At 40.3% G+C, this 26,676-nt stretch overlaps 2 protein-coding genes across 2 annotated transcripts in view; one reads left to right on the plus strand and one right to left on the minus strand.

Moving 5' to 3' along the window:
- The window catches only part of szt2 (SZT2 subunit of KICSTOR complex), a 260,612-nt gene extending 244,968 nt beyond the window's left edge, over window positions 1-15,644 (plus strand). Inside the window, 4 exon segments of the mRNA XM_087990508.1 lie at window positions 7,588-8,074; window positions 9,537-9,653; window positions 13,638-13,706; window positions 14,373-15,644. Of these exon segments, the coding sequence (XP_087846634.1) occupies window positions 7,588-8,074; window positions 9,537-9,653; window positions 13,638-13,706; window positions 14,373-14,519 (820 nt within the window). The 3' untranslated portion in view covers window positions 14,520-15,644.
- Window positions 15,645-15,699: 55 nt separating this feature from the next.
- Window positions 15,700-26,676, minus strand: part of hyi (hydroxypyruvate isomerase) — a 67,297-nt gene continuing 56,320 nt past the window's right edge. Inside the window, exon 10 of the mRNA XM_087990510.1 lies at window positions 15,700-15,830. The gene's annotated coding sequence lies outside the window, so the exon portion shown is untranslated. The remainder of the gene's footprint in view (window positions 15,831-26,676) is intronic.

The raw sequence follows: 26,676 nt of genomic DNA on the forward strand, positions 1-26,676 counted from the left end.
TTTTGTGCCTTGAGGTTACCAGGGATATTCCTTGAGCAAGTATACTTTTGAATACTGAGTAACTATTATTCCGACTTAATGCCACATACCACTTCCAGTCTAACAGTCTGTAACAAATCTTACGCCTTACCTATAAATATTTGTTAACCTTTCAGAAGTTGTGGAGTTCATTATATATTTTCAATTGAGGGGAGCAAATAGCTCTTGAAACTGCTTTGTAATGTGCTGCTGTTAAAATGCAAGACAATAAAATATCCGTGTTTTGTTCTGGATATTGTTATCTGATGGCTTTTGATTCATCCAATGCTCAGTTAAAATTACGGATTACCTTCAAATATGATTTGGGTAGCTAATGAAGAGTTTGTGTTTGTCTATGTAAACAGTGATTCCAATTATTTTAGCAATTTTCACTGTAAAGTGAGAATCAGTTAATAGATTAACTATTCAAAGTTTAACCTGGCTTTCCAACATAAGTCTTCCCCGATGTATTGTTTCTACATTAGTGTAATTACCAAGTACAGATCTATTTGACATAAACCTCAAATACAAGAAGCACTAATTGTTAATTATCCTTTAGGTCGATTTGTCTATAAATTGTAATTTGAAGTCACTTCTGAAGGCTTTCTTCTTCATCAGCTATGGAGCAATGGCTGAATCTGATCACTGCTATTATACTCTATTAACTACCTTGTGCTACAATCAATATCAGAACTATAGCTGAGGGATGTTTGAAGCATTGATACACAGTGAAAACTGATTTTTATTTTGCATACAATACTACAGGTATAGGTAGTTCCGGTATAATGTGCATTTCGGCAGCATGATTTGGCTACAAGAATTTGCTGAAGAATTAGGGAACGGTAATTTGGAGAATGTTTACCTCCGTTGGCAATAGCGCGATTTCAGCAGGAATTGGTTTGCGTCCAAATCTGCACGCCTGCACATGCGTGTGCTTGCTGATCTGCGCATGCTCCGGTATCCGTGTATACGCAATGTCGGTACCAGTCTTTGTGCCGTGCTGTGAATGCACCGAAATCTCTCTGTCGTTCTGCACATGCGCAAGGTGAGCTCAGGTCTTCATGACGTTCTGCGCATGTGCCGAAGCCAGCTGCCGATAGAGCAGCTTTCTATGAGAGGTACCGTACAGAGAGTGGCTTTCTTACATATTTAAAATTTATTATTAAATTTGCTTTTGTTCTCTGATTGAATATGATTTCAACCTTCATTCAGGCTGTGCTATTCTGTGCGTTAGACTTTTGGGTGATTTTTGAGCAATCCTGAGTGACATTTTTTGCTGGTCTGCCCTTAACCTCACCTTTCCCATAGGCTCCATTATTTCTATGAAGTGATTTTCTGTTAAGTGAGATTTCACTAGAACGCAACTACAGCATTATAGGAGAACTACATGTACAGGTGTCGCTAATAAGGTCTTAGCGTTTTGGGTAGGGTTAAGAAAATTTAAGGAAACATACTTAAGCGTGTTAGCAAGCTACAATCCAGAGTTTTATATTGTGCAATTACTAAGCTGTGCACCTTACAAATTGCAAGGCTTTCTCGTTTATTTGCGTTTCACTTAAAAAAAGTTTAATATTTGCCAGAAGACTTAAAATATCTTCAGTCAAATGGAAATTAATAGTACTTATAAATACAATTAGTCTACATTTTGCACCATGTACTATACCTTGCATTCATCTGTGTTAGAGACCCTTAGAGACTTGTGATTTTTGTCCATAAAATGTGTACCAGCATTCAAAATTGGATGCTGCAAAGAGAACAAAACTCGGAACTAAATGATCTATATCTGAATGGACAGAGCATTCATAACAAAGTAAATCAATTGATAACATATGTTGAAGTGAATAAATACAGTCCGATAGTACATTGGCTGCAAAATGACCAGGATTGAGTTCTGAATATTCTGAGGTATGTGACATTCAAGAAGAATAGGTGGTTAGGCAAAGGGGTAGCTTTTATAATGAAAATTGGTATAAACATTAGATATGATCTTCATTGAGGAGAACAGGTTGAGGAATTTGTTTGGATAGTGATGAAGTTAGTAGGGAAAAGATTGAGAGTGTGATCCACAGCATCCCCCCCCCCCACCCCACCCCACCCACTCACGAACAGGTTGACACAATATAGAAATTATACAAGAGAACAAATTAGGTGTTTGTAATAAAGGGACTGCAATAATCATGGGTGATTTTAATCCATATGTAAACCAACAAAATCATACTGGTAGTAGTAGCTTGAACAAAAAATTCATAGAATGCTTTTGTGAGAATTTTTTATAGCAATGGTTATACTCGTCTTGGTATTGTACACCGTTACAGGATTAATTAATGACCTCAAAGTGAAGACTGTTGGTAGCAGCAATTATGATAACAATACGATTGAACTTTACGTCCAATTTGAAAGGGAGAAGAGTGGATCCAAGACTGGTATTCTAAAGTAAATAAGGCCACTGTTGGAATATTGCATGCAATTCTGGTCTCCTTCCTATCGGAAAGATGTTGTGATACTTGAAAGGATTCAGAAAAGATTTACAAGGATGTTGCCAGGGTTGGAGGATTTGAGCTATAGGGACAGGCTGAACAGGCTGGGGCTGTTTTCCCTGGAGTGTCGGAAGCTGAGGTGTTACATTATAGAGGTTTACAAAATTATGAGGGGCATGGATAGGATAAATAGACAAAGTCTTTTCCCTGGGGTCGGGAAGTCCAGAACTAGAGGGCATAGGTTCAGAGTGAGAGGGGAAAGATATAAAAGAGACCCAAGGAACAACTTTTTCACACAGAGGGTGGTACGTGTACGGAATGAGCTGCCACAGGATGTGGTAGAGGTTGCTACAATTGCAACATTTAAGAGGCATTTGAATGGGTATATGAATAGGAAGGGTTTGGAGGGATATGGGCTGGGTGCTGGCAGGTGGGACTAGATTGGGTTGGGATATCTGGTCGGGTTGGACCGAAGGGTCTGTTTCCATGCTGTACATCTCTATGACTATGACTCTGTGTGGGCGTGAAACCAGAGCTAGTTACTGTGAATTGGGATATTAGGCTAGAACATGCATTAGGAGAGAAACAATGGCAGATATTTAAAGAATGCCCATATTGCCAGTGTAAAAAATCCAAGGGGAGGACCAACCAAGGTATTAGAATTGTTCATCAAGGAAGTTATAACTGAGCTCATAGACTGCAAGTAACGTGATGAAGGGATTTTGCCCGAAACGTCGATTTTCCTGCTCCTTGGCTGCTGTCTGACCTGCTGTGCTTTTCCGGCACCACTCTGATCTAAAAACTGCAAGTAATCTGGACAAGTCAGCATGGTTTGCTGAAAGATCAGTCATACGAGGTCAATTCCCAGAATGGCGAAACTATCTTATGCTGAAAGATTGGAGCGACTGGGCTTGTATACCCTTGAGTTTAGAAGGCTGAGAGGTGATCTGATTGAGAGGTATAAGATTATTAAATGATTGAACACTCTAGAGGCAGGAAGCATGTTTCCGCTGATGGGTGAGTCCCGAACCAGAGGACACAGTTTAAAAATAAGGGGTAGGCCACTTAGAACAGAGTTGAGGAGAAACTTCTTCACCCAGAGAGTGGTGGGTTTATGGAATGCTCTGCCCCAGAAGGCTATGGAGGCCAAGTTTCTGGATACTTTCAAGAAAGCATTGGATAGAGCTCTTAAGGATAATGGAGTCAATGGTTATGGGGATAAGGCAGGAACAGGATCCTGATTGAGGATGATCAGCCATGATAATAATGAATAGTGGTGCTGGCTCAAAGGGCAGAATGGCCTACTCCTGCATCTATTGTCTATACTTAACAAATTCATTGAAGTTCTATGAAGGAGTTACACGAGCTCTGGATAAATTGGAGCCTGAAGATGTACTATACGTGTATTTCCAGAAGGCATTTGACAAGGTGCCACATAAAAGATTATTGTTTAAAATAGAAGCTCATGATGTAAGGGGTAACATTTTAGCATGGATAGAAGACAGATAATCAGACAGAAATGAAGAGCGGCTTCTGCAGGGTTTGATGCTAAGGCCACAACATTTTATAAATTTGTGACCATGTAGGGTGAGGTAAGCAAAAGCATGATAGCTAAATTCATAGCTAATACTAAGGTAGGCAGGAAAGTGAGAAGATATAAGGAGTTTTCAGACAGATTGAATAATAGACATAGGTTGAGCAAGTGGAGAAAAATCTGGCAGATGAAGAATAATGCGAGAAAATATGAAGTTTGCCTTAAGAGTAGAAGTCAGTAGTATTTTCACGAAGAACAACTGTGGAATTCCACAGTGCAAAGGGATCTAGACGTCCTCGTACACGATCTCAAGTTGGTCTGGAGGTAATGATTAAGAAGGTTACTTACAAGAGGAATTAAATTAGGAATCTTGGGTAGGGGATGGCCTTGTGGTCTTAGCAAAGTTATCATTGAGATGTACAGCATGGAAACAGACTGTTTGGTCCAACTCGTCCATACTGATCAGATATCCTAAATTAATCTAGTCCCACTTGTGAGCATTTAGCCCTTATCCCTCTAAACCTTTCCTATTCATATACCTATCCAGATGCCTTTTAAATGTTGTCATTGTACCAACCTCCACCACTTCATCTGGCTGCTCATTCCATACACACGCCACCACCTTCATGAAAAAGTTGTCTCTTAGGTCCCTTTTAAATCTTTCCCCTCTCACCCTAAATCTATGCCGTCTAGAATTAGATTCCCCTACCCTGGGGAAAATGAATTCAGAAACCTCGGTAAATATTCTGTCTTTGATACCTGCCATGGCAAATAGAATTTGAATTGAATAATAATCTGGAAATTAGAGTATAATGATCATGAGACCATTGTTGATTGTTGGAAAAACCAATCTGGCTCATTAATGACCTTTTAGGGAAAGAAATCTGTCATCCTTACCTGATCTGGTTATGTGTGCCTCCAGACCCATAGCAATGTGGTTGACTGTTAAGATGCCTTTGGACAATTAGGGATGGCCAATAAATCCTGGTACAGCCAGTGATGCTCACATCCCATGAATAAATAAAGAAAAAAACTTAAATTTTAGAGTATGGAAGTTAAGCTTCACTTGTACAGGGCATTGGTGAGACCATATCTCTCATTGTGTGCAGTTTTGATCTTGAGTTTTGGGTAGCAGTTTTGGTAAGGAAATGCCCACTGAAAGATGGTTCAGAGGAGGTTTATTAGATACCTAGAATGAGTGGGTTGTGCTGAAAGGAAAAATTGGTTAGCATGGGTGTGTTTCCCCTTGTGTTGAGAAGAGTGAGGAATGATTTGATTCAAGTTTGTAAAAATTTGAATGATCTTGACAAGGTGGTTTCTCATGTGAGGGAGCCCCTAATTAGTCTATTGCTTTAAAATGAGGGGTTGCTCGTAAGGCAGTTGTGAAGGGATTTTGGAACTCTGTTTCAGAATTTGGTGGAAGCATGGTTATAGCGAAGGTGGATAGATTCTTGTTAGGCAAGGGAATCAGCAGTTACTGGAATAGAAGGGAATGTGGAATTTGAAACTCAGTCATGACTTTATTGAACAACTTGGTTAGAGACCCAAAAACTGCAGATGCTGGAATCCAAAGTAGACAAGCAGGAGGCTGGAAGAACACAGCAAGCCAGGCAGCATCAGGAGGTGGAGAAGTTGACGTTTTGGGTGTAACCCTTCTTCAGGACTGGGGGTGGGTGTGGAGGGTGTGCACACCTGAGGGAGGCAGACAACTTCTTCAAAGTGGCATTCTTTGAAGAGACTTTGCAGTGGAACAAACTTGGTTAGAGACAAAAAAAGCTTGTTAGAAGTGTCGACTTCCGCACAACCGAAACATCCTGAAGAAGGGTTACACTCAAAGCGTCGACTTAGAGTCATAGAGATGTACAGCATGGAAACAGACCCTTCGGTCCAACCCGTCCATGCCGACCAGATATCCCAACCCAATCTAGTCCCACCTGCCAGCACCTGGCCCATATCCCTCCAAACCCTTCCTATTCATATACCCATCCAAATGCCTCTTAAATGTTGCAATTGTACCAGCCTCCACCACATCCTCTGGCAGCTCATTCTATACACATACCATCCTCTGCGTGAAAAGGTTGCCCATTAGGTCTCTTTTATATCTTTCCCCTCTCACCCTAAACCTCTGCCCTCTAGTTCTGGACTCCCCGATCCCAGGGAAATGACTTTGTCTATTTATCCTATCCATGCCCCTCATAATTTTGTAAACCTCTATAAGGTCACCCCTCAGCCTCCGACGCTCCAGGGAAAACAGCCCCAGCCTGTTCAGCCTCTCCCTGTAGCTCAAATCCTCCAACCCTGCCAACATCCTTGGAAATCTTTTCTGAACTCCTACAAGTTTCACAACATCTTTCCGATAGGAAGGAGACCAGAATTGCATGCAATATTCCAACAGTGGCCTAACCAATGTCCTGTACAGCCGCAACATGGCCTCCCAACTCCTGTACTCAATACTCAGACCAATAAAGTAAAACATGCCAAATGTCTTGTTCACTACCCTATCTACCTGCGACTCCACTTTCAAGGAGCTGTGAACCCGCACTCCAAGGTCTCTTTGTTCAGCAACACTCCCTGGGACCTTACCATTAAGTGTATAAGTCCTGCTAAGATTTGCTTTCCCAAAATGCAGCACCTCGCATTTATCTGAATTAAACTCCATCTGCCACTTCTCAGTCCATTGGCCCATCTGGTCCAGATCCTGTTGTAATCTGAGGTAACCCTCTTCATTGTCCACTACACCTTCGATTTTGGTGTCATCTGCAAACTTACTAACTGTACCCCTTATGCTCTGCACTTCCTGTGCTGCCTGGCTTGTTGTGTTCTTCCAACCTCCTGCCTGTCTACTATATTGATCAACAAGCAGGCTCCAAGGTCCATGTGGCCTACTTCTACCTCTTCTTCTGCTCCTGATTAGTATGTTCATTTTTATGCTTGTCAAATGAACACGTTAACCCTTTAAAATGGTAGGGAAAGGCATTTAATTACTAATTCATCTTTCGGTCTGCTTCTTGAAGTGATTTTAATCTGCATCTGCATAATGTATCAAAGCTGGTTGCAACATGGATGTCAAAAATGCCAAAGCACTCTTGTTCATTTAAAAAACTAAATACATCAGAGAAATACAGTGACCTGCAAGACTGCACTTATAGGAAATGCTAGACCCTTGTTTTAAAACTCTCCCTTAATAACAAATTAATAATGGAATAGAATTTCAAATTGTGGTTTTTCTGCTTGTGAATTCTTATCCCTGTAGTAACAGTTAGCAGTCCATTAAATTTGTAGTTTTTGCAGCTTTGAGTGTCACTCAAGCCCGTCTTTTACGATATTACAAATAACTACAGATGCAAAGTTCCATCTGTCATATCCTAAAATATGCCTATCCTTCTCCCCCTGCCTCTTGATCTCCAAAAGGGGAATGTATTAATGTAAAGCACATGAAAAAACACGAAGCTTTAATTTGCATTGAGAATGGATGTATTTTGTTTGAGAGGTCCTGGACCAAACCATATCTGCATGAAAAATTAGCTAATTTCATTTTTCAAAACTTTTTTTTTTAAGATTACGTTTCTATGTGATCATGACAAGCTGCCGGGAGTTGTTCCCAAGACTAACTGCTGATATGAGACGCTTTAAGAAATTACCACACACTCGTAAGGACTCTTTTGATTTCACAAGAGATTCCTCATTGTCAGAAAAATATGAACCTGAACAGAGGGAGACTGACCCAGATGGCTGGGATGACTCTAGCGATTCCAGTGAGTTTTACTTGCACAGGAAACCATCGAAGATGGTTCCAGAACTATTCTATTCCTCTCCACTCTTCCCTTTGTTGGCATCTGAGGTAGCAACAGCCCAAGAACAGATTACAATGATGGTTCAGCAAGCAAAGTCCCACTGTCGGCGTGATGTCCTCTGGCAACGCCTCTTTTTGGGAGAACATCTCTCTTCAGATAAACACAAAATGAGCAAGCTGTCCTTTGCGGAGCTGGAAGAGCTACTTGGAGCTGTGCATAGTAAATCAATTTCTGAAATTGACCCACAACTGGTGAGTGACAGACAATTCTGCATTATAGTAAAATTAAATGATTATTTTCAGTGACAGCTGTATTGTGATAAAAACTTAATTCTATGAACATTTATGACTAGAGACTTAGGTACTTTCTCCAGATATCCTGACTTATTTATTGATACAGCAACTTTCTTTTAACTGGCACTCTCAATAAATTGGCAAAAATTATGTACTTGAACAGATGTTTACTGTCAGTTGGTTCTGATATAATGCGATAGTTTGGTTCTCATGTGATCTCGCATTACAAGAAAATTGTGCAGTAGCTGCACCATTTAAACTAATGGGGCTGGAATTATGTTATGGCCAATACAGGTAAGGAAAGTTCTCGCTCTACAAATAATGGTCTAAATTCTTCAATCGTGTTATAGCCAATTCGCTTTGAAGAAACACACGTTACAACAGAACTGACCTGTATTATCATGACCTCCATTATGCCCAAGTAGTCTGTTGAGGGTGGGAGTGAGCAGGCTCTCTGTCAGAAAGTTTTATTTACAGCAACATTTCATTATTACTTAAGTGATTGATGTTACAAATCAAGTATAATAGTGATGTGTATATCCCTGCATTACATTTCTATTATTTAGTACATATGTTTGTGTTGATTGTGTGAACCTCTAGATCAACTGGAATATTTGATCAACCAGTACATTCCTGGTCCCATAGGTGCCACTTAATAAGTTTTCTGTACGCAGTTCGTTCCGCTATAACACGCGGTTCATTCAAATGAAATTTGCTGTAACACAATTAACGAATTGGGGACACCATTTCAAAAGTGCAAATTTTTAAAGCATGTATTGGTTATAATGCAATTCCTGCCCCATTAGTTTAAATGGTGCTGCTATTATGCGATTTTTCTTATAACACGGGATTGCACGAGAATGGAACTACCGCATTAGAGCAGAACTGATTGCATGTATTTGGTGGAACTCTATTGAATCAAATCTTAGCATTTCCAAAACTGAAGTCAATGCACTAGTACAATGGACATCTGTTTCATAGGAAATACTATAGGAATCCAGGACTTGCCTCTATATCACTGGAGATACAGCTGAGTAAACAAAGGCAGATGGTGATTGTGTATTTCATAACCTCTCCACTGTATCCCTGACTAACATGAGTAGTGAAATTCCTGCTATTATTGAGAATGAAACTGCAATATACAAAATAAAACTTTGATTGTTCAGCTTAAACAATGTGCTTTAATTCCAGAAATAGCACCAGTTCCAACTGCAGACAGGCATCTGTGTAAATGTATTACATAGATTCAATCCTGATCATTTCACTGATTTCATTGATATGACTATTACACTTGTTTCTAATTGGACCTTTTGTAGATTTGTTTCTCATGACTTCATTCACCATTGCCTAATGTTATGACTGTTCTTGTTATCCTGATACCTCTTGTCATTTGTCATTATTGTGCTTTGTCTTGCTCCAGGATTGCTTTCTGTCAATGAGTACCAGCTGGTATCAGAGTCTGATCAAGGTTTTACTCAACCGATTCTCTCAGAGTTGTCGACTGTTTGTAGATTCAGATAGAGGAACTCAGTACTTGGTAAGTTAATAGCATATGTCTTTACAAATATATATCCACAGCCTGTTTTAGATTAAGGATGGTTCCATTTCCAGACATGTCAACAGTCTCGTTATTAAAACCTGAAGATCTCCTATGGCTTATCAACGTAATTTTCTTCTTTCTAGCATTTATCATTGGGAAAACTTGAGACATAAACTGCAGTTTTATTGGAGAGCTGATGTTGATATTTTTCAGGTTGAAAGCTGCATTTTTGAGTGTACCTTTGAGGGCAGTCAGAGTCATTGGCCTTCGTGATAAATATATATCTACCAATATCTATAACTAAAGATGTTTCAAGAAGGTTGTAATTAGGAGATGGCTTCAAATAGTGCATGGGGAAAAGGGCCTGGTTAAGTCTTGTACCAATGTAGTTTTGGTGTGTGGAATAAGGAGGAATGAAATAATCAGCTCTGCATATCTAAATGTATAGATGGGTACTGGGTGTGGGAGTGGTTGGAGCTAATTCTGATCTTTTTGTTAGTTTTAGCTTGTGGCAGGTGGGGTTTGGATTTGGGAATTTCACTTAGGGCAGCATTGGTGGGAATAAAAACAGAAAGTGCTCAAGAAACTCAGCAGGTCTGGCAGTATTTGTAAAGAGATCATAAGAAATAGGAATTGGAGTAGACCATTCAGCCCTACCAGCTTACTCCATCATTCGATGGGTTCATGGGATCCATCATTCACAGTCATAGAGATGTAAAGCACAGAAACAGCCTCTTCAGTCCAATTCGTCCATACTGACCAGATATCCTAACCTAATCTAGTCCCATTTGGCAGCATTTGGCCCATATCCCTCTAAACCCTTCCTATTCATATACCCATCCATATGTCTTTTAAATGTTGTAATTGTACCAGCCTCAATCACAACCTCTGGCAGCTTGTTCCATATACACACATCCATTCCTTGTATCTGCTGTCCTATATTTGTCTTGCAATCCTTCAATCCCGGACTGATCAAGAATCTATCTACCTCAGCCTTAAATATATACAAGGACTCTGTCTCCACAGTTGTCTGTGTCAAGAAATTCCAAAGACTGAGAACCCTCTGAGAAAAGAAATTCCTTCTCATCTCAGCCTTAAATTGGTGCCCCTTTATTCTGAGACTATGCTGTCTAGCCCCTTCCATGAGGGGAAACATCTCTCAGCATCTACCCTGTCAAACCTTTAAGAATCCTATATATTTCAATGTGATCAGCTCTCATTCTTCTCTACTTCAAAACTCTACTTTATGAGTAGAGTCGCGATCTGTTTAGCCATTGCTCATAAGACAATCCCTCAATGCCAGGGATCATCTGAGTGAACTTTCTCTGAACTGCCTCCAATTAAGTGATATCTTTCCTTAAATAAGGGGACCAAAACTGCTCTCACTACTGCAGTTGTGGTCTCACCAGCACCTTGTACAGTTGCTGTAAGACTTCCCTACTCATACTCCAATCCGTTGAAATAAAGACCAACATTCCATTAGCTTTTCTGATTACTTGCTGCTCCTGTGTGCTGGCTGTCTGTGTTTCGTGCACATGTACACCCCACTCCCATGCCAAGTCCCTTCTTATTGCAGCAATGGAAAGAGGGAATCAGAGTACAGGGACCCTTCATCAGACCCTTTGTTTCAGGTTTCCAGAATCTATAGTTTTTTTTATGTTATAGTATTGTAGGGAAGTTGGGAAATAACAGATGTATTTTGCCTCATAGATTATTTGCGAAGTTTGTCCAATCGTTTTGATATGAAATCATGAAATATGAGCCAATTTATTGTGGAAGTTCAGACAAAAGGGAGTAACAGTCTTATTCCAATTATACACTATGCAATCATACTGTCATACAGCAGTGAAACAGACCCTTCGGTCCATATAGCCCATGCTGATCATGTGCCTAAACTAAATTAGTCCCACTTGCCTGTATTTGGGCCATCCAAATCTTTCCTATTCATGTACTTATCCAAGTGTCTTTTAAATGTTGTAGATGTACCTGCATCCACCACTTCCTCTGGCAGTTTTTTGCACCACTCTGTATGTAAAAAAAGATGTTGCCTCTCCAGTTCTTTTTAAAACATTCTCCTCACCTTAAAGATATGTCCCCTAGTTCTGAACTCCCTTACCCTAGGGAAAAGACCCTTTACATTCACCTTACCTATGCCCCTCATGTTTATAAACCTTTATAAGGTCACCCCTCAATCTCCTGTGCTCAGAAACCCCAGCTGATCCAACCTGCTTTTACAACTCAAACTCTCAAACATATAGGGGGAATTCATGAGTCAAGGAGGAAGCACTATTTATCTCATTCCAATACTGAGGTACCACAAAGAATTGAAGGAGTGGATCATTTCTAATCTGAACAGATAAATATACATTTCTAGAAGGAACATTTCAATACTGATCATGTTTCGGTCATATAACCAGTAACAAAGTGCTCAAGGTTCAGTGTAGAAGAGCAGTAGCTACCAAAATATGGTTAAACTATTGGCATTGTGTCACCTTCCAAAATTCAGCAACTTGTCTTCTCCCACTTAAGATAACAGATTCCGATGAAATCAAGGAAAATGCTATATCTTCATTAATGCAACAGAAAACGTTTTGGAAACACTGTGGAATTTCCATCCTCCATTGTAAAGTAATAACCAAAACAAAATAAAACCAAAACTGGGCCTTTATATCTTTCACACCCCATCTTGGAATAATTCAAAACTATTTCCCAGCTGTGTTGGTTGTCCTGTATGTTTCCTGGTCTCTGTATCAGCCCCTCCCAAGACAAAGCATTCTACATGCTTGCAGCTCTGTCCTCATAGTGAAAATTCTAAATACTTGACACACTCCATGAGTTATTCCCTTGTAGACAGAAATAGTCTTACCCAATGCATTGTATCAGCAATTTCCATATTTTAAAAAGCCTTCTCTGCTGTAATGGGAATATTATTCACGAGTTATATGGACTCTTCTTTTATTGATAATTTCCCATTCCCGATAAATCCACACTAAATGTTTTTTTGACTTTACTGTCTTTTTTTCGTATAATAGGTTCCCAAAATTGCATGTGGTACTCCCAAAACTGAAACTAACCAATGTTTATACAATTCATTGAACTCAAAATGTATTTGCTTTTTTTATGACTTTTCTGGATAATGCAATTTTTATATGGATAGAAAATTATTTAAATCTTTCAGTCTCTTTTCGCCTGCACTCATTCAGCATATAAGTTTATATAAGCACTAATTTTATACTCCCATTTCTATTTCCTTTGAAAATTATTATTAGCTCACATGTCTACTAAATCTGTCACCTATCTATATATGCCACATCTCTGTCTTCCTTTAGTATTTTACGGTCTTCCTCGCTGTTTGTCAGGTGCCCTCAATTTTGAGTCATCAGCAAACTTCAAAATTGTGTTCTTAAACTCATTCACAGGTATCTATGCATACCGAGTGCCATCTTCAGTGGTACAGTCCTTCCAAATATACATAAATCCAAATAATGCCCTTTAACATGACATTTCCTGTCCATCAGCAAGCTTTTTATTTGTATTACTAAATGTTCTCTTATCATATGCCACCAGAAAGAGGTTGCATCTAGATTCAGGGGAGAAAAAAGTCTTTTTCAAAATACTGAGTCTGATGGCTGAACATGCCATGGTTCTCAATGCATGGTATTTCATCTAAACCTTTCAGCACTTAAGTCTCCAGGTATTATAACTTTGTGCAACATGCTGATTAATATAGTCTCCATCACTGCATTTATTTGACAGTGCTTAGGTCAAAGCATTTAATAGGTCTAATCATTTCTTCTCCTTTTGATAGAGAATACATGGGTAATACATGTTTGTAATTTACATACGTTTGAAGCATTGAGATATGTTTTGCAGTAGTCATATTTGTTCTTGTGTATCATTGTATGCCTATCATATAAATTATATGAGAAGTGATGGTCATCTTCAGCTTGTTTGTAATACAGTGATGTAATTCCTTCACAGGCAGTGCTGAACCAGAAGTTTATTGATTGTTTTGTTCTCATCTTCCTTGATTCACAGTCTGCAAAGACGGTAAGTTCTCAAAAGAGCCTTTGACATATGCAATCGCAAAGGGTCTGAGAAACCCATGTACGCAATAGACAAGGCATAATAGTGCTTGTACAGAACTGAGAATCTCACAACAGGGAGCTCCTCAGAACAGCTGTATAACTAAAGGCTTAAGAGCATTTTCCTCGACACAATGAGGAAGGTGAGTGACAGCACTGTGTAAAGAGAATAAGTAGTGAATGTATGGCACTGCAACAGTTGCAAAATGTTAGTGTTAGAATGAACTGAGCGATTTTCTGTTGACGTGCAACTTTGATCTGGTAATCACTGAGCTTTGATATTAATGATGCCAGGAAAGAGCAGACATTTCATAAGGGAGGTTACAGGTGAAACAGTCAATATTACCCTGGATTGTTCTTGCATTTCCTTTAGTGACTTTATCAATTGATATAAGGAGGAATGGATCAGTCGTCTAATGGATGCTTATTGTAGCTGGCTATATCAGACAATGAGTCGTCCAGAAGCCACATTTATCCTGATGGAGGCTCAGAGCAATGGAATTTTCTGAGAAGCTTTTGCATCATTTACATAGATCAACGGAACTAGCAATTTAGACTATTTCTATATGACGAGGCTATGGACTTCCATCAACCCATTACAAGATTAGAAGCCCTTTCTTTTCTTTTTCAGAATCTGAAGGTTGTATTCCGAGAGCCACTTCCTGCGCAACCACAGAACAGTGACAGCCCACTACCTCAGCTCGTATCTATGTACTACCACCTGGAGTCTGTCATCAATACAGCATGCTTTAATCTGTGGACTGGCATGCTACAGTAGCAGACATCAAACCTACCTGCTTTTGGACTAATTTGCTTTATTACATTGACTTTCATATTCACAAAGTTACTGTTCAATTGCTCACGGCAAGAAAATGTGTTGTTGTGTAATCCCACACAGAAGTATTGATTTTATTATGATTCAAACTTCTTATCCCTGTATGTTCACATACTTTGAATACAGAAGCTGTTGGGACATCCATTGCTGACTTCCAAAAGTTAGACAGTCCAACATTGTTGGATGTTTGCACTTCTTAATTTATTTTCTTTTACTGAATTTAAAGCTTAATATACTAATATGTCATTATATTTTCTTTGTTTTTCCTTTAAACCTCTTTCTTCTTTTCCTTCCTTCATCTGTTTGTTTCATCCCTGTATGAGACAAGTCAACTCAGGAAGGTTGAAGGGCTTTGTGTAGTTTCAACTAAAATGTTTATCCTGTTGCAAAACAGCACTGTGGCTGTTCGATAAGCTCCATGATAGGATAGCCTTTCCCTTTTTGCCACTTCCTCCTGGTCCCAATCAAATTGATGAACTGACAAAACTCATCTTAGTATTGTGGAAAGATTGAGCAATGAGACCCAGTGGGGATGAGAATTTGAGACAGTCCAGTTTTTGAATCTGAACCATTTACTTTCATTAGGTATTGTCACAATTTTACGTGCACTGGAAAGCAATCAGATATAATTTACTGTGAGATTCACAGGTACCATCTTTCTAAATTGCAGGTTTGTTTTCATTTTAAAAGATATAAAACAAAATCCTAATTCCTGCATTTCATTCACATTGTTCCTGTATCAGTGAAATTGTTTCCATTCGTAGCCTGATAGAGGTGTTGCTTTAAGCATGGCTTCTTCACCACTCCTACAGTGGAATAAAGGTGACGCTGCACTTGGGAATGGAATGCTCGAAGTGCATAAGAAGTACCTTTGGTTTTAAAGCACATTCCTTTATAGAATTTTCGACCGTCAACTATATACTTAGTTGCAGCTGCACAATGTCCCCTTGTTTGGGGAGAATTAATTATAAATAAATATATTTGATGTATATTTTGTATATAGTGAAAATGGCTGAATTATCATTGTAAAATAATAAAGTTCTATTAATCACTTCTGTGTGAACAAAATATTTCTCTGTAAATTTTTGATCTATAGACTAGTAAACTTTATTTCCTTTTCAGTGTTATAATTTGTTTTGCTAATCCATTAATATTTTTATTTTCCTCATCTTCATGGGTTGAAGCTTTTGGATAAGTCTGAGAAGTAGACGGAATTCAGAATATAATTGTGAGAAATCCAGGGAATTCTGCGTCCTAAAAAAGAATTTTACTTAGGTCATTAAGTCATCGTATTATAATAATAATTCTAATTCTAAAGACAATGAATCACAGAATGTAGTTGATATATACAGATAAACTCATAGAATCTGCTGCAGTCAAATTTGATTGATTCAGTCATTGAACAGCATTAGGCCCTAGTGATATTCGTAAATGTTGGTGGTTAATCTGGGAAAATTGTTTATAACATTAAATGTCTCATTCTATCAAAGGTCAGCTCAAGCTGCAAAATTGGACACAAAATCTATCTTTTTCTGCTGCTGTTCAATTCCCTTTTCTCTCATTCTCGTAATTGGAACATTACTCGTGGTGCTGAAATGAAACAGAATGAATCATTAATATAAAATCTTAACAAAACATCACAGCCTGCAAACTAATTCAGGGAGTTAAAAGAACCATAATGTGATTTTGAATATCTCCCGTAAATCTCCATTTGGTGGGGCATTACTTCAGTAGACAGATGAAGTACACAACTTTAAGTTGCACCTCTTTGGAGCTGGTTCAGGAGCAAGTTTGCAAAGGAATGGTGCTAGTTTATCTATACTTGGTATTTCATTCAAGATGAAAATATATCCTTGTAAAATATCTGTATGTAACTATGCTTGATTAGTGTTTTCATTTTGTTGAGTGGTTTGCCTGGAGAGGTTAAGAAGTATTTGTGCAAAAATGCAGGAAATGAGTTTCAGAACAGAAGAACCTTTACATACATGTAGAGCCTATTCAATTTGATGCAGAACTTTCCTCAATTAATGTAGACAGTCCCATATATCTAACGAGCAGTTTCTTTTGCACCCAAGGAATGGCTTTTAATAACTCAAGTTCCAAAGATTTCTGCACAGGCATGCTTTGTTACTGGTCAATAATATGAAAATTGATGGCTATTAGGCATTTCTCTGTTAAAATGAAGTCAATATTCCAGTCATCTGGCTGGAACTTAAAGGAGGGCTTATGCCCGAAATGTCGATTCTCCTGCTCCTTTGATGCTGCCTGACCCGCTGCGCTTTTCCAGCAACACATTTTTAAGCTCTGATCTCCAGCATCTGCAGTCCTCACTTTCTCCTGGAACTTAAAGCCACTCAGTTACATGAGCAATGGGATTGTGTTATCAACTGATGCCAAATTGCAAACCTGCGCCACTGAATTAGGCAGTTTCTGAAATATGTATCGAGCTCAATAGCTGATCCAACCATGTCATACAATTTTTTTGTATATTTGATTAGATTACTTACAGTGTGGAAACAGGCCCTTCGGCCCAACAAGTCCACACCGACCCGCCGAAGCGCAACCCACCCAGACACATTCCCCTACATTTACCCCTTTACCTAACACTACGGGCAATTTAGCATGGCCAATTCACCTGACCTGCACATTTTTGGACTGTGGGAGGAAACCGGAGCACCCAGAGGAAACCCATGCAGACACGGGGAGAATGTTCAAACTCCACACAGTCAGTCGCCTAAAAAAAAGCCTCCAGGTTAGCCTTAACAGATAGGACTGTCAAAATTCAAAGAATGCATAAAGAACATTTACGACATTAACAATCCCATACGTAGGTACCACTAAGTAGTAAAAAGAAAGGAAACTTCTAGTAAATAGCTGAATGGATCGTGTAACCGCATTTAAAGTTGTAATCTTGCACACAAACTAAAAGAAATATTGATTAGATAGTATTTTGTAACTCTAAATTACAGAAAAAAATACCCTATTTAACATTTGGAAAAAAAAAGAAAAATTTGCAACTAGTTATACGTTACTCTGTCCCTTAAGTAGGACAATTTATTCTCTAGGAAGCAATCTGTCCTCACTCCCTTTTCACCTTCCAATCTCTGAACTGATTGCCACACTATGTGCTACATTAGAGGTCTCTTTATTTAGTCAAAACTAGGAATATCTTCCAACTTCATTTAAACCTTCGTGATCTTGGTCTGTTTAATCTGATTGTGCTTAAAGAACAGAAACTTGCTACCTCTATCTCTCTGTTGACTCTCAGATGTCTGCAAATAGGGTCAGTCGATGAAGACTACTGATACTTGGGAAAATCTGTAACCTGATCCAACAATGGATTCCCATGGACTTTTACTCTGAAAACCCAAATTCATGGTAATGTAAACCCACATTGGCCTTATATTCAGGTAGAACCGCTAATTAGTTATCCTCTAAAGCCGCCCAACTCCATTCTATCTCGGAACTAAATAGGTTAAAGTATAACCATTTCTAAACGTGCTATTCCACACCTCCCTGGGATTTAGAGATAAATAAAATCTGTTCACTTTCAAAACAGTATGTCAAGGCATTGTTTACAGATGTGAATACTTAGCACTTACTTCCCAGCTGAACAACCTGGGAGCCCCTCTAATCTTTAACAAGCAAACTACAACAGCATGTTGACAGCAGAATTTAGAACAGGTCATGTGATCCCCTTCACTCGTCAATTTTATCCTAAATGAGAGACATTGTGCCAAAACACCACAAAGTTATAAACATTGTAACAACTGTTTGCAAAGCTAACTTCAACATTAATTATTTTCATGTTAATAGTCAAGAGAACAAGAACGAACAGTGACACTATATCATGTATCTGTGAAATCAATTCTATTGTGTTAATTAGTAGAAAAAACATTTTATCAGTTTTCTTGTTTCTGTCCTTCACTGAAGCTATCTGTGCTGTTCTCTTCATTCTGAGCATGTTGACATAGCTGGCTCATTGACCAAAGAACAAATTTGAGGCCGCCTTTGTCGATACAATAATGATTCTCCTGCACAAATAGTTCAGTCTTCTGAGAAGGATAGACAGGTTCTTGTGAAAGTTAAGGACGGAAAGATTCGAAAACCTTTGATGACGAGGAAAATTGTGAGCTTAGAATGAAACAGAAAGTATACGCAAGGTTTTGGAAACTTAAGACCGACAGAGCCCTCGAAGAATATAAAGAAAATAGGAAAAAACTTAGGATTTTGGAGCACTTAAAAGGGGCCTTGAAATGATATTGGCAAACAGAATTAGGGAAAATCCAAAAGTTTTTTATACATATATAATGAGCAAGAGGAAAGGGTGGGTCCGCCCAAGGACCAAGGAGGAAATTTGTGTGGAGTTGGAGGATGTGGGTGAGGTCCTCAGTGAGTACTTTATATTCACAAAAGAGAAGGACATGCTAGATGGTGAGTCTAGAGAGGGGTATGTTGATATTCTAGGGCATGTCAATATAAAAAAGGAGGTGGTGTGTGTTTTGAAAAGCATTAGACAACTCCCTAGGACCTAATGGGATCTATCCAAAAATGCTAAGGGAGACAGGTGAGAACATGGGTGCAGCTTGTACAAAATCTTTGTATCCTCTTTAGACACAGAAGAAGCCTCAGAGGACTGGAGAATAGCCAGTATTGTTCCTTTGTTTAAGGAGAATCACATTTAGAATATTGCATACAGGTCTGGTTGCCACATAAAACAGGAGGATATGGAGGCTTTGGGGAGGGATCAGTAAAGTTTACTAGGATGTTGCCTGGTTTGAAGGGTATGAGCTATGGGACAAATTCAGTTCATTTTCACTTGAATATTGGAGGCTGAAGGATGACTTAATAGATGACAAAATTATGAGAGGCATAGATAGAAGTGACAGTCCGAAGCTTTCTCCCAGGGTAGAAATATCAGTTATGAGGGGATATAGGTTTAAAGTAAAAGGGGGAAAGTTTAAATGAGATGAGAGAGGCAGTTTTTTACACAGAAGGTGGTAAATGCCTGGAATGCGCTGCCAGAGGAGGTGATGGAGGTCGATTCAATAGCAATGAGGCATCTTGACAGACATATGAAAAGGAAGGAACTAGAGATACGGATTGCATAGTGGAAAAAGGCTTTAGTTTAGGAAGGCATCATTTGTTGGCACAGGTGTGGTATGCTGAAGGGCCTTTTCCTATGCTGTACTGTTCTTTGTTCTTTCTGGGTTTAATCTTTCATGGGTGTTTTGAGTGTACCTGGAAAGTGTGTAGCTGTTACCTTTGCAATGCTGTAGCTGTTACCTCAGCCCAATTGTCCTTTAGAAGGTGATAGTAAACCAGAGTTTTGAATCAGGACAGTGTATCTGCTCAGGAGTGTGCTCCAGTGCTCTGACAGTGAAGGAGCAGTGATGTGGTTCCAAGATTAAAATGCTGTGAGACTTCAAGGGTGCTCTCAAGTGTTGATGTTCCCACACATCTGTTTCCCTTTTCTAGGCTGTGTTTGGAAGGTGTCATTGAAGGAGGCTGGGTGAGCTGTAGCAATGCACCTTGTAGATGCTACTGTGCCAGTGGTAGAGGGAATGACTGTTTAAGGTGGTGTTGAGGTGCAGGCTACTTTACCCTAGAGATGGAAATGTGTTCTGGAAAAGCGCAGCAGGTCAGGCAGCATCTAGGGAACAGGAGAATCGACGTTTCGGGCATTAGCCCTTCTTCAGGAATCGTTTGAGAATGTGGCTGAAGAGCTTCTGTGCAGAGGAGATGACCTAGGGGGTGCAGTGAGAGAGGGACTCACTGAAACCTTTGTAGAGGGAGAAAGAGAGCTTCTTCAAGGAAGGCATCCTTGTAAGAGGATTCGCAGTAGGTTGAAATCTTTGAGGAGAAAGTGAGGTCTGCAGATGCTGGAGATCAGAGATGGAAATGTGTTGCTGGAAAAGCGCAGCAGGTCAGGCAGCATCCAGGGAACAGGAGAATCGACGTTTCGGGCATTAGCCCTTCTTCAGGAAGGACTGAAGCCCTGAAGAAGGGCTAATGCCCGAAACGTCGATTCTCCTGTTCCCTAGATGCTGCCTGACCTGCTGCGCTTTTCCAGCAACACATTTCCATCTCTGATCTCCAGCATTTACTTTACCCTAGATACTGTCAAGCTTATTGAGTGTTGCTGAGGCTACATTCATCTAGAAAGATAGCACTATGTTCTTGGATTGTGCCTTAGAACATAGAAAAATACAGCGCAGTACAGGCTCTTTGGCCCTCGATGTTGCGCCGATCCAAGTCCACCTAACCTACACTAGCCCACTATCCTCCATATGCCTATCCAATGCCCGTTTAAATGCCCATAAAGAGGGAGAGTCCACCACTGCTACTGGCAGGGCATTCCATGAACTCACTACTTGCTGAGTAAAGAATCTACCCCTAACATCTGTCCTATACCTACCACCCCTTAATTTAAAGCTATGCCCCCTCGTAATAGCTGACTCCATACGTGGAAAAAGGTTCTCATGGTCAACCCTATCTAAACCCCTAATCATCTTGTACACCTCTATCAAGTCACCACTAAGCCGCCTTTTCTCCAATGAAAACAGCCCCAAGTGCCTCAGCCTTTCCTCATAACATCCTGGTAAACCTCCTCTGCACCCGTTCCAATGCCTCCACATCCTTCCTATAGTATGGCGACCAAAACTGCACACAATACTCCAGATGCGGCCGCACCAGAGTCTTATACAACTGCAACATGACCTCAGGACTCCGGAACTCAATTCCTCTACCAATAAAGCCAGTACGCCATATGTCGTCTTCACCGTACTATTTACCTGGGTGGCAACTTTCAGAGATGTGTGTACATGGACACCAAGATCCCTCTGCTCATCCACACTACCAAGCATCCAACCATTAGCCCAGTACCCCATCTTTTTGTTACTCATACCAAAGTGAATCACCTCACACTTACCCACATTGAACTCCATTTGCCACCTTTCTGCCCAGCTTTGCAGCTTATCTATATCCCGCTGTAACCTGACACATCCTTCCTCACTGTCAACAACTCCACTGACTTTTGTATCATCCGCAAACTTGCTCACCCAACCTTCTAGCCCCTCCTCCAGGTCATTTATAAAAATGACAAACAGCAATGGTCCCAAAACAGATCCTTGCGGAACACCGCTAGTAACTGCACTCCAAGATGAACCTTTACCATCAACTACTACCCTCTGTCTTCTTCCAGCCAGCCAATTCCTAATCCAAACCTCCAATTCACCTTCAATGCCATACCTCCGTATTTTTTGCAGTAGCCTACCATGGGGAACCTTATCAAACGCCTTACTAAAATCCATATACACCACATCTACCGCTTTATCCTCGTCCACCTCCTTAGTCACCTTCTCAAAGAATTCAATAAGGTTTGTGAGGCACGACCTGCCCTTCTCAAAACCATGCTGACTATCCTTGATCACATTATTCCTATCCAGATGTTCATAAATCCTATCCCTTACAATTCTCTCTAAGAGTTTGCCCACAACAGAAGTGAGACTCACCGGCTATAGTTACTAGGGTTATCCCTACTCCCCTTCTTGAACAAGGGAACCACATTTGCTATCCTCCAGTCTTCTGGCACTATTCCTGTAGACAACGAGGACATAAAAATCAAGGCCAATGGCTCTGCAATCTCCTCCCTTGCTTCCTAGAGAATCCTCGGATAAATGCCATCAGGCCCAGGGGACTTATATATTTTCAACCTTTCCAAAATTTCCAACACCTCTTCCCTACAGACCTCAAAGCCGTCCATTTTAATTAATTGTGACTCAGTATTCACATCGGCAACAACGTCCTGTTCCTGAGTGAATACTGACGAGAAGTATTCATTCAGTGTCTCCCCAATCTCTTCAGCCTCCACATGCAACTTCCCACTACTATCCTTGACTGGACCTATTCCTACCCTAGTCATTCTTTTATTCCTGACATACCTATAGAAAGCCTTTGGGTTTTCCCTAATCCTACCAACTAATGACTTTTCATGTCCCCTCCTTGCTGCTCTTAGCTCTCTCTTTAGATCCTTCCTGGCTACCTTATAACTCTCAATCGCCCCAATTGAACCTTCACGCCTCATCTTTACATAGGCCGCCCTCTTCCATTTAACAAGGGATTCCAATTCCTTATTAAAGCACGATCCCTCACACGACCCTTTCCTCCCTGCCTGACAGGTACATACTTATCAAGGACACTCAATCAAGTTGCTCCTTGAACAAGCTCTACATATCAATTGCGCCCTTGCCTTGATGCCTACTTTTCCAAGCCACACATCCTAATTCGTGCCTCACCACATCATAATTTCCCTGCCCCAGCTATAACTCTTGCCCTGCAGTGCACACTTATCCCTCTCCATCTCTAGAGTAAAAGTCACCGAATTGTGGTCACTGTCCCCAAAGTGCTCATCTACCTCCAATTTTAACACCTGGCCTGGTTCGTTACCCAAAACCAAATCCAGTATGGCCTCACCTTTTGTTAGCCTGTCTACATATTGTGTCAGGAAACCCTCCTGCACACATTGGGCAAACACCGACCCATCTAACAAACTCGAGCTATAGCTTTCCCAGTCAATATCAGGAAAGTTAAAGTCCCCATAACAACCACCCTATTACTTTCACACTTCTCCTGAATCATCCTCGCAATCCTTTCTTCTATTAGGACTATTAGGAGGCCTGTAGAAAACTCCTAACAGGGTGACCTCACCTTTCCTATTCCTAACCTCAGCCCAAACTACCTCAGATGGCGAGTCTTCATCCAACATCCTTTGCACCGCTGTAATACTATCTTTGACAAGCAATGCCACACCTCCCCCTCTTTTACCCCCACCTCTGACCCTACTAAAACATTTAAACCCTGGAACCTGCAACAGCCAATCCTGTCCCTGTTCTACCCATGTCTCCGTAATAGCCACAACATTGAAATCCCAGGTACCAACCCACACTGCAAGTTCACCTACCTTATTTTGTATACTTCTTGCATTGAAGTATACACACTTCAAGCCACTTTTCTCTTTACAGGCACCCTCCTTTGAGATTGATGCTATGTTCCTAACCTCCCTACACTCCAGGTCCTGCACCCTAAAGCTACAGTCTAGGTTCCCATGCCCCTGCAGAGTTAGTTTAACCCCCCCCAAAGGATAGACCATCCATATTTATAGAAGTCCCACCTTCCCCAGAAAGAACCTCAGTTATCCAGATACTGGAATCCCTCCCTCCTGCACCATCCCTGTAGCCACGCATTTAACTGTTCTCTCTCCCTATTCCTCGACTCTCTATCACGTGGCACGGGTAACAAACCAGAGACAACAACACTGTTTGTTCTAACTCTGAGCTTCCAACCTAGCTCCCTGAAAGCCTGCCTAACATCCTCAGCCCTCCTCCTACCTATGTCATTGGTGCCAATGTGGACCACAACTTCGGGCTGCTCCCCCTCCCCCTTAAGGACCCGGAAAACACGATCAGAGACATCACATACCCTTGCACCTGGGAGGCAACATACCAAACGTGAGTCTCTCTCGCCTCCACAAAACCGCCTATCTGTACCCCGAACTATTGAGTCCCCAATAACTATTGCTCTGCTCTTCTCCACCCTTCCCTTCTGAGCAATGGGGACAGGCTCTGTGCCAGAGGCCTGAACCCCCTTGTGGGCAGATTTTTAGGAGGGTTTAGGAATTCTAGAATTCCCAGCCACTGATCTGCTCTTGTCATCACAGTATTTATTTGGCTGATCCAGTTCAGTTTTTAGTCAGAGATAATCCCCCAAGATGATAACTGTGGATTACTCAGTGGTGGTAATGCATCAGGTGTCAAAGGGAAATGATTGGATTTTCTTCTGTTAGAAGTGGTCATTGCCTGGCATTTATTCAAAATATGCAAATAAAATGGGCTACTTATCAACCCAATGTTGTCTCGGTTTGCCACATGCAATACAGATGGCTTCAGATTGCTTCAGTACCTGAGGATTACTGAATGGTACAGAACACTGGCAATCATCAGCAAACATCCACGTCACTGGCCTGAAATGGTAGGAATGATTGATGAAGTAATTGGAGACAGTTAAACCTAAAACATTGCTCTGAGAAACTCCAGCAAAGCCCTGAAGCTGAAAGGACCTGTCTCCAACAATCACAGCCTTTCTGCTAGGTATGACTCTAACCAGTGGAGCTTTTTCCCCCAATTTCTATATTCCTCAATTTTGTATGGCTTATCGATGCCACTCTTAATCAAGTATGACTATTATGTCACTGTCACACTATCTCTGGAGTTCTACTCTTTTGCCAATGTTTGGACCAAAACTGCAATGAGCTCAAAGCGGTCTTGGTAGAACCCAAATTGAGTATTCGTGAGCAGGTTATTGTTGCTTAAGCAAATTTTGATATTACTTAGAGTGATCCCTTTCCATCACTTTGCTGATGGTTAAGAGTAGACTGATGGTGCAGTAATTGGCTTGGTTTCTTGTACAGGACACGCCTGGACCATTTTTCATCTGTAGCTGCACTGGAGCAGATTGACTAGAGGAACCACAATTTTAATCACAAGTCTTCAGAACTGCTTTGTCAGGGCCCAGAGATTCCGCTGTGTCCGGTGCCTCAGCCTTTCTTCATGTCAGGTGGAGTAAATCTGGTTTTTTTTCAAAAACAAACTGGTATCTGTAGCATCTATGATGCTGGAGACCTTGGGAGCAGGCCAAACTGAATCGCAACAGAAGACACTGAAACATGCTCTTTCACATTCGCAAAACATCCAACTCCTGAGATTTACAATACCAAGCAGAGTGATTCATGGGAATTTTTACATAATTGTTTCCACCTAATGCTATGTAATTACCTTTTATAGTATGACTGGGCAGGCAATTTTGTCCAAACAATAACAGAGTTTGAAAGTCTAGCTGCATCTCTGCAGAGAGAAACTGACTTAACATTTCAAGTCCAGTGACCCTCAATAATTGGTCACTGGATTTAAAAGTTTACTCTGTTGCGTTTCTTTTTAACTCTGTTGCTTAAATAATGATACTAAAGTTAATGACGTTCAGGATGTTGTTATGTTTGTTATTTGCATGTACCGTATGGGTAGGGGGTAGCGACTTCAGTCAAGTTTGGTGAGCACTAATTTGGACAGGACCAGAACAAAAATTGTTGTTGAGCACCATGCTGTCGTCAGACCTCGATTTGTATTTTGACCAGAAAGTACTGTCCTGTTCGGGCAATTTGTTGTTTCCTCAAAGGAGGAGGTTAAAAGACCACTGGATGGATTTTAACTACCCACTTGTCCAGTTTGCACTGTAATGATATAGTTCAACTATCTTTAAACCTGAACTGAATGTCTTTGAAAACAGTGCAAGATGTTGGTGAAGAATTTCGAACAACAGGTGTGCCATTAAAGACCAACAGGAACTTTACTGGTCACAGCTACTCAATTATCTTGCTGAACGTCTTATCATCCACAATGACACAGATTCCTATTATCTAACTAATTAATAATTTAATTTGCCACATTCTTCAAGATCCCTGTGCATTATCTTTTATCAAAATATCCCTAATGAGAGACCTGAATAAATCTTTTTTGAATTCAAGAATGAATGCATTACATCTCTCTATTCTGACTTCCGTAGCCAGTTGCAATATCACTGAAATCTGCAAAAGTTGATTGTTCTCATAGTCATAGAGATGTACAGCACAGAAACAGATTCTTCAGTCCAACTTGTCCATGCCGAACAGATATCCTAACCTTTATGCATTTGCCAGCAATTGCTGCTCTGGCTTTTGTCAACCAGTATTGATGGGAATAATCTTTTCTTCATGTTAAATGTTCAGTGCTTTCAAAAGTTTATGATACCGCTGCCATATGTATTTTATTGTGATATTTTATGCTGTGTTTCCTTGCGTGAAGGTGGGGACATTGGGGGTGGCAGATTGTCACTTGTTATGAACATCAATTCTATATAAACATGCACGCATGGACCAGGAGTAGGACATTCAGTCCCTTGAGCCTACTCCATTATTTAAGATCATAGCTAATCTGATTGTAACCTCACATCCACTTTGCTATCTACCCTGATAACCTTGCTCACTATTAATCTATCACTTCTTCCTTAA

This window comes from Chiloscyllium plagiosum, unplaced genomic scaffold (genome assembly GCF_037043375.1).
Source record: "Chiloscyllium plagiosum isolate Xiang-an unplaced genomic scaffold, Cpla_swu_hap1 HiC_scaffold_9, whole genome shotgun sequence".
In the NCBI taxonomy this organism is placed as follows: Eukaryota; Metazoa; Chordata; class Chondrichthyes; order Orectolobiformes; family Hemiscylliidae; genus Chiloscyllium; species Chiloscyllium plagiosum.